Below are 13,073 nucleotides of genomic sequence, written 5' to 3' on the forward strand. Positions count from 1 at the left end.
TCGTCCGGGCAATACCCCAGTGACCTTGACGTAAGATGTGGAGAATCCTTGGCCACAGGGAAGTTGGTATGATGACTCGTGGAGTGGCGTCATTTTCAGCACGGTGGAGCACCCTGTTGACAGCCACCGGTTGATGACAGATGGAGAAGAAGAATCAGTCAGCCTGGACGCAAGGCGGAGGAAGTGTCGGCCAGCTACAGAGAACATAGTGGTGCACCAGTTGGAGGAGCAGATCGGCAGTCGTCACTGTGGCTGGGAATGCAGCTAACGCATCCTGTATGCAGTCATCGACCTAAAAAATTAGGAGATCCGACAAATCAAATACCGAATCCTGGCCAGAGGGGAGCTGAGACAAGGCACTGCCATTGGCACGCTGTGAGGTGGGTCGGAAATGGTGTACCTAAAACGTGAAAGGAATAGAGCTCATTGCAGCAGGTGGTGGGAAGTCTTCGTGGGTAACTGGGCTGACGGAGAAAATAAGGCCACGAGGTGCTTATGGTCAGTAATTAAGGAAAAAGACCTACCGTAAAGGAACGAGAGGAATTTGGCACAGGCAAACACAATGGCAGAATATTTGCATTGGGCCTCTGTAAGGGATTTCAAATGTTCCTTTACAAAGGAAAACCATGGAGAATTGCCCCAATTTAATCCTTGAACCACTGAAAAAAATTAAACAAGTTATTAGTGTCAGTGGTGTTGAGAAACAACTGACATCTGTAAAACTGAAAAATGCTCCATGGCCTCATGGAATCCCAGTCAGATTCTATACTGAATTTGCAGCTGAGTAAGGCCCCTTATTTAATTATAATCTGCCGTAGGTCCCTAGAACAAAAAACAGTTTCAAGAGTTAAGATATACACAGTTTGTTTCATTGACATGGAGGAAAATGCTCATGGTAAACTAATTCTTTATGATCATCAACAAATGTGTTCAGACATTGTCTTTGTTCTTGAAGGTTGTCGTTTGACTTTTTTCGAAGTTGGTGCTCTAGGACTCCACCATTCAGCACGTCATGTGAGTCATAATGGTAGCACCAACTTTCATCCCCAGTAATAATCTGACAGAAATGAGAGATCACGTCTAGCTCTATCCAGTTCAACAGAAATTCGTCTTTCCTCCTCCTGTTCCTCTTTTAGTGTGTGAGGGCAAAGTTTTGCAGTAAGTTTCAGTAAACCTTCACATAAAATCATATTACACCCATCACGATTCAAATGAAGTTGTTCTGATACTGCACACGATCTTATCGCAATAAATTACACATTCCACATTTGCATCAATATTTGTTATAGACGGGTGATCAATTCTGGAATCATCTTGCACTGAATCTCTGCCTTCATGAAACATGTGCCTCTTCAAATAACGACTTCTTGGGAGTGCCTCACCTGCATATACTTGTTCAATTATTGTTCTCGTTTCACCAAGGGTTTTCTCCGAGTTTAACACAGAACTTCATGTTCGCTCTTTGCTCACATCAACTTCCACTGTGTCAACATAACTAATATGTCAACAACCCAACAGTGTGTTGCTAAAACATACCCCTGCCATCTTATGCAGCCCCTATGTGGTGACTAGCTCCTAATTTGTTTCCTTGGGTAAGTGCATATGACTGGATATGCAGCATGTTGACTTCTGAATGTAGTGTTGGCATTTGTGGACTATAATTTAGGTCCAGTATTACTTAGGTAATAGGGAACATTTGTATGTTACCTGCACCCTGAAAATTAAGAGTGGGAATGCCAAAGAGCAGTACTGCATTGTTTTTGATTGTCAGTTTAGGTGCAGTAAATGTGTAAAGTGACAGTATTAAATAGAAAACAGCAATGTAGAAATTGCTACTTACTGTAAGGATGACCAAGTTGCAGACAATTGTGCCTGTCTGCAACTTGACATGTCTTCTTTATGGTAAGAAGCAATCTGGCTTTTCCTACACTGTTGATATTCCGTCCAGTACTTTCCATTGTTTAAGTAGCAAACAGGTGATGTGTTTCCCAGGCCACACAGTGTTTTACAACACGAAAAATTTATATTCCATCTCACAACTCTTACAGTAAATTTCCTTCGAACAGAATCTTGCAATACAATATCTCAACATATAGCCAGTGTGCACTCACATATGCAGTTTCTACCTGGTTATGACAATACCACAGTTTTAGATCCTCTAGCCATCTGTTCTTATTTTCCACTCTTCCCTGTATTACATTTTATCTTTTTGAGGAAGTCTTGTTACTGGATGATAAATTTAGAGTGCAAGAATCTTAACATGAAAATATGCTCTATGTCAAAGGCCTACAAACTACACACAGACTCCTCAAACCCCAACATCTATTCAGGTATCACTTCGCAACAACCCCCCCCCCCCCCCCCAATAACATTCTCTGAAACAACAAAACGATGATAGGCATTGTGAAATTACAGCTTATTTTGAGTATGATGCGCAACTTTCTTGTACACATTAACTGCCATATGGCTGCCAAAGCAGAGAATCATACTTAATGTAATGTGCCTGGTTGGTGGTCAAACATCATTAGGCATTCAACATTCAACATATTAATAGTACAGAACATGACAAATATAATTCAGTACAGCATTCTTTATAAAGTCAGACATGTGAGGAGGTATTTTTTAAATGAAACTAATTCTGTAATATAATATTTTCCTTATTTTTTGCTAGATGTCAGGGTACACAGATCTGTCAGCAAAAACAGTACGATTGTAAAATCGTATCCCATTTATTTTTTAGTTATTTGGATCTACATATTTGAAATTATGTGCTATTGCAAATATTTGGTGTCTTTGAAAGCAAGCGAATGGATTTTTTGCACTGAGTGTACAATAGAAGGTTTGAAGTCACTTTACTCCATTTTATGCAACCAATTCACCCACATTTTCTTGGCCTCAGATGATAGTGGAGTGGTGCAACAGAGCAGGGCAGAGCTCCACATTGGGGTCACTGCCGAAGCACTGCTTTGCACCCAGGTGCAGTGGGGCCAGCGAGCAGTGCAGCAGCAGACAGGCAAGCACACTCACTTGACTGCACAAACAGAAAATGCACAAGTTGCCCGATAATATTTCGCAAATGATTTTTAAGAAACAACCAGTAAAAAATTATTCTCACGTCATAGCTGTATTAGCTTCCTGACCAACTGCTTATCATTTCGTTAATCACTGTCACTCCGATATTTCAAAATTAAGCAAGCTACTGCAAGAAAATCTAATCTGCAATGAAAAATAAATGTTGCTATGAATATGTGTGGTGAAAGTTGTTGCATCCCAAATATAGCTAACATATTGAACTATTCTTTAATTTGAGATACAATCTATAACCAAGCCCATTCTAAAGAAAATTGATCATTTATAGCACATACCAATCCACTCGCATGCCTAGACAAAAGCTAGAATGAAATATTCATAATCCCCTTGTATCTCAAGTGGTTTGATATATCTAAACAAATTTTTTGCAAATGATACCACACAAAGAGGAGAGAAGGTTGCCACCGTCTTACTGTATGGAACTTCCATATCTATTGCAATATACAAGTACAATTATTATTTTAAGAAATAATGTAATTTAAGGTCAACTGCTAGTGAAATAAAAATTGTTACAGGTTCCTGTGAGTAGTTTTTGAGACATGGCTCAAGCATTTCACAATAGGATTCATAACCATTGTCAGAATTGCAGAGTCAACTACCAGTGTTGCGGCATTGCCTCCAGTCACAACGCAAGTGCATTCTGAAAATTTTCTAAATACTGTAAGTGATTTATTCAACATTTAGAAGTCCGTGATGTTGACAAACATATTAGTCTAAAACACCTTCTGGTACAACGTTTACAACTATAAAATCTTACCTCAACCACCTTACATGCCGTTACAGGTCCTCCCAGGAAATTCATTGGAATCAGTTTGGGGTGGTATGGAAAGGAAAGAAGGTGGTAGATTTCATTCTTCTAGTGTATTTTGCTTGATGCAACAAGTGGACTTCAATGTACCACCTGACTCCACTACCAAAGAAATCCGGTCTCTGCCTTCTGTGAGATGAGGCTTATCCATTGTTGAAGCATTTTATCAACTCTATAAAGTCTATGGGTTTTAGATCCAGGGAAAGAATATTTCAATACAAGCTTTTCCAGACCACAATGATTTACTGAATGTTCTTTTGGAGTAATGAATGCAGAGTGGAGCAAATTTTGAAAGTCAATAGAAACTTCACCAGAATTTGCTGATATTGTAAAATGTACACGTTCTCCACAATAGTCATTGATGAAGGATCCCCCAGTGGTGTTGAGCAGCAAATAGAAATCAAGTGTTCTATACAAGGCACTTTTCAGACAAGATGAAATCTTCAAATAAAGTTGTCCACATGAGTTTCCAAAACTTTTTTCATGTAACAAAACAAATTTCACGTGTATGTCAGCTGTGCTCTTCAACTTTATCGCTGATCATTTTAAGACAGTAAAAGAAATAGATTACAGAAATGTATTCTGTACTTGTTTGGAATTCTGCTGCCAACTCAGACAACTTGTCCACAATGAATCAATTGTCATGATACCTGTTTCACTGGTTCCATAAAGGACATCATGTAAAACGAATGCTATCAAGGCTCCTGCTGATGCAATTTTCCCAACAGTACAACAAAGGAAACAAGCGCCAGCAACCGTACTGACTGCTACCAGCAACACCTGAACACAGCCGCAGTCACTACCACTCTGATCGCCACTCAGCAATAAACATGTTAAATCCACTCCCCTCCACACCAGCCTGCCTGCTCTACCACTATAATCACATGCACTGATAAGCATTAGTTCAACAGAAATTCATCTTTCCTCCTCCTGTTCCTCTTTTAGTGTGTGAGGGCAAAGTTTTGCAGGAAGTTGCAGTAAACCTTCACATAAAATCATATTACACACATCACGATTCAAATGAAGTTATTCTGATACTGCAAACGATCTTATTGCAATAAGTTACACATTCCACATTTGCATCAATATTTGTTATAGACGGGTGATCAATTCTGCAATCATCTTGCACTGAATCTCTGCCTTCATGAAACCTGTACTCTGGTCATAACGGCAACCTTGTCTGCACAGGTATTTTTAAGCCTATGAGCAGCAATCCATTATATTATATCACTTCAGGCAGGCACTTGCATGTACTGCTGATTACTATGAAGTATTTTACCGTGTAACCAACAGTAAACTACTCACACAGATGGTTCAATTATGAAAGTCAGACAAAATGACAGGTGTACTGCATTATGGATGTGTGTGATCAATACTCACAAAATTGGTTCAATATTTTGTAAGAAGGTTCTTGCAAAAAAATCCATTAACACAAAACATTAACACTACCACTTCACAACTAATAGTTTTCCATAATGGATACTTCAGAAGGGAAGTCTCCTCAGCATACCTAAACTTAACATGGAAATCAAATGTTCTACCCGGTCCCTGAAGCACATTGGACAGACTGACAACACTACTTGCTGCCACTGCACAATCAACCTATCACCCACCTACATGCACATCACTATGGCAGTGTGTTACTTGGTAACAGGACAAATATCCTCAATGCCTGGACATTCAGAGTAGATAGCAAATTGTGCCAGGTTGTACAAGGAAATGCCTAACACTAAAAAGGTAAGTACATCATATACCGCATAAGTTCTGCTTTTTTTTTTTTTTACACACAATTACAATGTGGCGTAAGGAAGATGACTTCGGCAGCTTTCTTCTCATCACAACCGTTCACAGAGCAATACTGTCAACATCACCTAAGTTTGATTTATTTTACTTCTTTTGGTGAGAAATGAGTGCCCACTATCACTTGAAACACTAGGTTTTTGAGAGAAATAATGAAACTAGAAATTGTGTAAACTGGGGAAAATATTTTTGTGAACATATATATTTTTGAAGCAAACTTTGAAGAGTTTGTGCTCTAAACCAGGGTTTTCTAAAAGTGTGTTCCACAGTAAAAGCACGACAAAAAATTAATGTGGTATAATTTCCTTCAATTTCTTATGATTTTTGAGTTATTAATTATGATTTAAAACTGAAGCAAATGGTGAATAAAAAGTTCTTTTTTAAATTTTTATTAGCCTTCAAAATGAACAAGATGCTCCAACAAATTAACAGGATTCTCAAAGTACTCCGCCAGAGGAAAAATTTCGGAATCCTTGCTCTAGACAAGTGTATTACAAATGGTTCTCTGATTTGCTAAGTGACAACTTCAGCAACACCCCCAAGAGGCACAATTTATTTAATCATGACAGTTCTAAGCACATAGGTAATAAATTCATAGTTTAATTAGAAAGTTTTAGGCCACCTTTTGTATAGCTTTGATTAAGCTAAGTGGAATTTCTAAAAACACAGATTGGAAAGACAGTAACTTTCTATGAACAAAACTGTCAGGAGACTTTATTATGAATGTGTGTAGCCACCAAAAAATTGGGAAAACAAAGCAGTGGAAATTAAAAAATAAGTAACAGCGTTATGAAAACTTTTAACCCATCATAAAGACATTAACAGAGAAAACCTGTTTTCCTTTGACCACTACAGGAAAGTCTACATACAGCAGCTATATAAATCAAGTCCCTGCACCTAACTTGCAGTGGAAAGTTTTGTAAGTTGTGTGGCAGTATAATTTTTAGATGTGTCAGTAACCAGACTCTTCTGCATATAATGTGGGTTTACACAGGAACATATCCCTTGCTGTCTCCTAGACAACAATGACATGCAAATTTGTATTTGCAAAAAATATTGTGCTAACATTTCAAAGCATAACATCACTGAATTCACACCAAAGCCCAGTAAGACTATTGAATCACAGATACCTTGTACTTTTTATGGATCCAAATGATTATGTACTTTTGGGCAATGAAGAACTATTCTCATAATAAAGTACATTAAACTGAGAGCTAAAAAAAATACAAAATTTATTTTATTGAAATGAAACTGTTGTACAAGTTTGTTCATTCGTTCAATCAATAAACATTAGACTTCGATAATTTTCTCCTGGCCTGAATAATTATCCGAGAGGTTTCTTCAAGTAACAAACTAATTACAAATTCTCAATGCTTTGAAACAAGTAAAGCATATGTCTTATTAAAAGTGCTTGTTTTAAAAGCCTTTCTTCACTTTCACTAAAACATAACCTAAATTATACTTAAGCTCCTAATTTTACTAAAGCTAGCTAATTATGATTTTATCACAAACTGTTATTTTCTACAAGTGTACCAATAATTTTGCTAATGAGTACCAGAATTTAGTTCACAGTATACTGTCTCATGCATTCCACTCTAAACTGAACATACATTGACATTATGCATAAAATTCACTGATCACTTATTTTGAACTTAATTCATCAGGTACTTCCTGCCTAAAGTCAAAGTTTCCAAGAATTGGAAACAAAGCCAGAAATGAGTACAATTTTGTGTAAATATGCCAATTACATTTAATGTTTGCTACTCAATATTACAGCAATAAAAATGTCAATGAACAAAATAAAAATCTTTAACAGTCTTTATTGTATCTTCAGTACATGTGAAGTTGCTATTTAATCTTTTTTCCATAGCCTTCGCCACTTCTGAAGTAGTTATGATCCAGTTTGAAATACTCACCCAACCTGTCTGATCTACTGAATGTCAATGGCTACAATAGTAGGTATCGTGCCACATACAATGTAAATCATTACCAGCCTCCAATTCCTTGCTTATCTACTTTCTCACTGTGTGTTACGAGTGAAGTAATTAACAATAACTACACAAACATCAATTTTCAGATTCCCTAATACACATCCACAGTATCTACTACTGACCATTCAGTCTCAGTACACTGAAGACATTACAGTTAACAGACTTCAATTTATGGCTGTTTTACAGATGGAATGTACAATTTAACAATTTGTGTTGCGTGTAGTACCAAACTTTGTGCCAAAGTAACAAACACTAGTGTTGCACCACTAATTTTACTGGCTTACAGCTAAACTTATACAGCACAAACTAATTCAACCACAACTAAAGTGGACTAAACTTCAAAGTGCACTGAAGAGAACATTGACTCAAAACAGTAGCAATAACAGAAAGAAGTGTCTGACCTTAAAGTCTCTCACAACATGTGAAACTGAGAAATTCTCCATTGAGAACCAATGTAATAGAAGTGGAAAGTATTTAAAAACGAAACTTTGATCTGCCTCCTCCAAATCCTCCACCACCACCTCCGCCACCACCACCTCCGCCAAATCCGCCGCCGCCAAATCCACCTCCTCCCATTCCAAAGTTGCCTCCTCCCATACCTCCAGAACCACCAGGTGAAGAATTCAGGAACAGTTCAATGTAACGATGTTGCATGTGTCCTTTGTCCTATACAAACATCATAATTCATAACAACCAAAGTAATGAGTTTTTGACTATCAAATTACATTGTATATACCTAGGAAAGTTAGTGTTTAGCACAAAAATTTACCTTTGACATTGCTTTTAATGCTTCATCATGTGTTGCAAATTCAACATCTGCTTCTCCTGACGCACGGCCACTGTTGTCGTATAGGAGCCTAATATTGACTGGTACAACTGGCCTGAAAAACTTATAGAAAAAGAGCCATTTCAGTACACAGGCCTACAACAGAACAAGTTAGAACACAATAAGAGTAATTACTTACATCAGCAATATCAGCCTGTGTTGCACGGAATGGCAGACCTCTCATGTGTATACAGTGGCCACCACCACCTCCACCACCATTCCAGTTTCCACCTCCACCAGAACGTCCTCCACGTCCCATACCCATGTTGCCAAATCCACCTGAATTCATACTCATGTTGAAGCTACTGCTACCACGACCACCCATGTTACCTCTCATTCCAGGTCCTCCACTCCCACCCCATGATGAATTCATGCCCCATGGACTTGGACCATCATCGAAGTCACCAAAACCACCTATAATGCAAAAAAAAAGCATGACTGCACAACAATTCTCCATCTACAACTAAAAACAAATAATCAGCAACTCTGCAATAACATTTCTGTCTGATGGCCAGATCTTATTTTTTCATACTGGAAAAATTTGGTTTGATTTGTGGTTTGAAATCTGATGACTTTTTGATAAAATATAAAACTGTATTGAAGTAATTTTCTTGTTCAACTACACAATGAAACAAGTAATTATGTATTGTGGTGCCTGCAACAATCAATCCCAATACAATTTGTACTATTGGTAACAAGATCAAAAAGTAATATCTGGTGGTAACCACTAATCAAATTAATGAAGGTGAATACATGCCACAAAACGTACAGCAAATGTGAGAAATGCAGAGTGCTAATACCCAAAAGATTTCCGCATATATGATAAGAACATTGAAGTTGTCAGCATGAAAGATGATGCAAGTTTTCACATTTGACTGAAAGTAGAATTGTGACAAATCCCCGACAGTGATTCAATAAATTCAAACCAAAGCAACGAAATGTAATTTTCACATTTGACAATTTACAACAAAAAAAGAATGAGCAAAACAAATGTTTAGTCCACTTTAGATATTTATGGTTGCATCACTGACTGACATACATTAAATACAAACAAGTCTTAACTAAATCACTTAAGAAGGAAGTAGTAATCAGATGTTACATCTATTGGAAGAAATTTAGGCACACAAAACAGCAATCCTAACATAATTAGGAAAGAATCAGCAGTTTTCACACAGATATGCAACAAGGTTTCTAATAAACACATTAGAGATTCAAAGTGAACATATTTTATGCTAATAAATGTACGTGAACAATGAATGGCATGTGTTACCAAAAGCTGAATCTTGTTTAGATAACTATAATTTTACAAATTTTCTGTTCTTTACCATTTTAAAAAATAACAATGCACTATCTAATTTAACTGCCAAAACCAACTAACACATGCAGCTAAAAAGCTAAACAAGAACAAATGATTACCTTTGAAACTCCGAGATCCTCTACCCATATTATTATAGCGATTTATGCCACCAAATCTATCACCACGATCGTAAGGAGCTGGACGCTGGTTGAAACCTCCTGGTCCTAAAGGACGCATTTTTGGGCCAATAGCGGCACGCACTTCAGAAAGGCTGCTGCGGAATATTTCTATGTACCTGCGTGTAACAGATTTGAAGGATGAGACGACATTCAGAAACAAAGGAAATCATAAAAATGAGAAAAAAATAAGTATTTGGTTATTTGTGCTATCTTACTGTGTACCTACTAACACCCTAAGAAAAAATACGTATACTCGCAGTATCCAACTCAATTCTTCTACACACTGTTTACAATGGACGTCTGTTTCTTCAAGGAACTTACACGAAGTGTTCCTTTTATTCTTTAAAACTGACATCTACTCATTTCAAGTATACTGCAAAAAAAAAACTACCAGGAAATGGTCCAGAATGAAATAAGCTTCATTCAAAACCAACTATCTAAACTCAGCTGAACAACTATACAACTGTGATCTGGCTAAATGAATAATGAAGTTGTAAAATCACTGCAGTTTTCAACAGCTTATAATCCAAATGCTTTATTTCACACTTAGATACACTCAAAGTAAATTCCACCCACCTTTAACAGAGCCTGATGATTAGCTCAAAACAGAGGCCAATTTTTTGGGTCAAGTTGTCCTAAGTTTTGCTTACATATTTTCCAAAAGTTACTTACGTAGTACATTAAGCTGATGTTATTAACAGAATCATCACTTTGTACACCAAAAATTTGGCCTCACGAGCTCAGCTCCCGCCCATTCATCACTTGGATCCATTGTCTTGCATGGCCCCACCCCCAACTGGCCCATAAGGAACCCTTGGGTGTGTCCCTCTGGTGATTCATCTTAAAAGTAATGAATTTCTACCAACATTCCACATTAGAGTTTCAATTCATTCAACAGTGTAGTGTCTACTTTTTACAAAATTTAATGAAACACCAAAATTAAGCCTATTTCTTAATATTAACATCTGTACATATTAACTGCCTTATGCATTTAATACCAGAGCATTTTTGCATCTACATAGTGGGATCTTAATCAGCAGGAAAACTACAGCATGCCTTACACAACTGGATGTAAACAGGAATGTGCCCAAGTAGAAAAGGGGTTACTGGCAAACAAAAATCCTCAATATGCAAATGTGAAGCAGGAAAAGCTGGCAATTACGTTCCAAGAATTATTACCATGTTTCAGTTTGAAATCTGAGAAATTCCTTCCTTAGCCACTTCTTTACAATTTTTAAAAATTATAAAAACACTTGGTATTTAATATTAAACATTTGCAGGTAAGGAGCTTAACAACCTGGACAAGAAACATTCAACACTAAGTGAAGCCTAGTCAATAACACAACAATGGTTTAGCAATGGTTTAAAAAAGGTTCTACCTGCAAAAATTTTTCCATGCAAAACTGTTACGTAACACAGCGGCTCCAAAGTAAATTTAAACATTATGGATTTTACACTAATAAAAACACTTGTGTACAAATGCTGGGCAATATTTAAAACCCTCTGTATTTCTTCTCACAATTATTACCTCAAATCATCGTAAATTCTATGGGACTGACCACCGCCTATTCTGCTGACTTGGAATATCGACTGTACGAGTGTCACATGGTGGTCCCTTGCATTTTTCAGAATACAGCTTTCCACAATATAACTTGCAATTTTAGTTTCTGTAATGGAAAGTACACAATCTGGCACAAATACACACTACAGAAGCCATGCCCAGAAAGCAACCACCAAAGTCTTTTATTCAGTAATTTTAAAACAGCCTGTTCACTTCACTGTTCACAATAATTCACTGTTTTAAACTAATAGAGGCCACGATTTCAGCACAAATTTCTAATCCACCTCCAAATGTGAGCATAACTACAGAGTCCACAATCCTGCTTTATCCTGTAAGGCACAGTGCAATTTTCCTACTTCTTGTATCTCTAGCCAGTATGTAGTGCATGAAATAAAGACAAATTACACTCATATTTTCAAAATACTACTATGTGTCAGCCAATATAATTTGCACAGAACACTGAAATACAAAATTGTGTTGAAATGACACAGCCATTTGCTTAAAACGCGAGGAATAAACAAAAGTACGAAATGGCAAAGTCGCGTATGTGTATCATCCACATGTGACAAAGTGAAACTTTACCAAATGTTTACTGTAACAACAAAACAAGATAAAGGTGTCGCATAGGTGACCAAGCAGCTTTAAGACGCAGAATTATTCCAGTGTTCAACGCAACATGAAATTTACTACAGGTGCAACCCACTTTGTGGACAACATTCATAACTAAGATCCACACGATCCACTTTGGTAGAGACATCTAGTATGGTGAACTGCAATTACACTTAAGTAAAACAACATTTAAATATCAGCATTACTGCAATAAATAATACTGTTAAATAACAGCACACCAAAAATTTACAGGGTTGTTTCACAGCACCATTAAGTTACAGCCACAAGTTGTTTTGCACAAAGGCACTGACTAATTAGTTCCTGTATACAAAGGGATAATGAATGTTAGAAAACCAAAGTATGTGGTTTTAAATTCATCACATACACATTAAGAATTTCCTTATGATCTGTGACCCACTGCCTTAGTGTCAATGCATCAGGATAACCTAAGGCACTTCAAGCGTAACAGCTTTAGTGTATTCTGTGCACTGTACCAATATTATTGGAAGCTAAATTCACTGGAAATACTGAAAATGTGAATTATTTGAAACAGACAGTTTCTGGAGTATTTCAATTTTGGAAAGCTTAGGACATTTTTACACAACTACAGCTGTGAGCAAGACTGTAACAAATGATAATTGTGCATAGGGTGGCATCTGCAAGAATATAAGCATGCAGCATGAAGCCAAAGACGGATTATTACGTACATTATTAGCTACAATAATAAGTCGCAAATGCTTATGTGAGTGACAACAGTAAAAACATGGGGGTTCACAATGTTAAGACACTTTGAAGTATAAGAGAATGAGACATTGCAAACATAATTGTGTTTTCGCTATAAAAATGTAAATGAAATGATACAAGCATATGACAATATGAATGGTTTTTAATGTGCAAAACTGGATTAAATTC

General features: G+C 36.9%; 1 protein-coding gene across 2 annotated transcripts in view; it reads right to left on the bottom strand.

The window, feature by feature from the left end:
* Positions 1-6,913: 6,913 nt before the first annotated feature.
* The window catches only part of LOC126276465 (heterogeneous nuclear ribonucleoprotein H-like), a 29,096-nt gene continuing 22,936 nt past the window's right edge, over positions 6,914-13,073 (bottom strand). For both annotated transcript variants that reach the window (XM_049977278.1, XM_049977279.1), the window contains exons 6-9: positions 9,932-10,107; positions 8,655-8,929; positions 8,459-8,578; positions 6,914-8,355 (exon numbers count right to left, since the gene is read on the bottom strand). In XM_049977278.1, coding sequence (XP_049833235.1) covers positions 8,164-8,355; positions 8,459-8,578; positions 8,655-8,929; positions 9,932-10,107 — 763 coding nt within the window. In that variant the 3' untranslated portion in view covers positions 6,914-8,163. The remainder of the gene's footprint in view (positions 8,356-8,458; positions 8,579-8,654; positions 8,930-9,931; positions 10,108-13,073) is intronic.

This window comes from Schistocerca gregaria, chromosome 1 (genome assembly GCF_023897955.1).
Source record: "Schistocerca gregaria isolate iqSchGreg1 chromosome 1, iqSchGreg1.2, whole genome shotgun sequence".
Classification (NCBI taxonomy): Eukaryota; Metazoa; Arthropoda; class Insecta; order Orthoptera; family Acrididae; genus Schistocerca; species Schistocerca gregaria.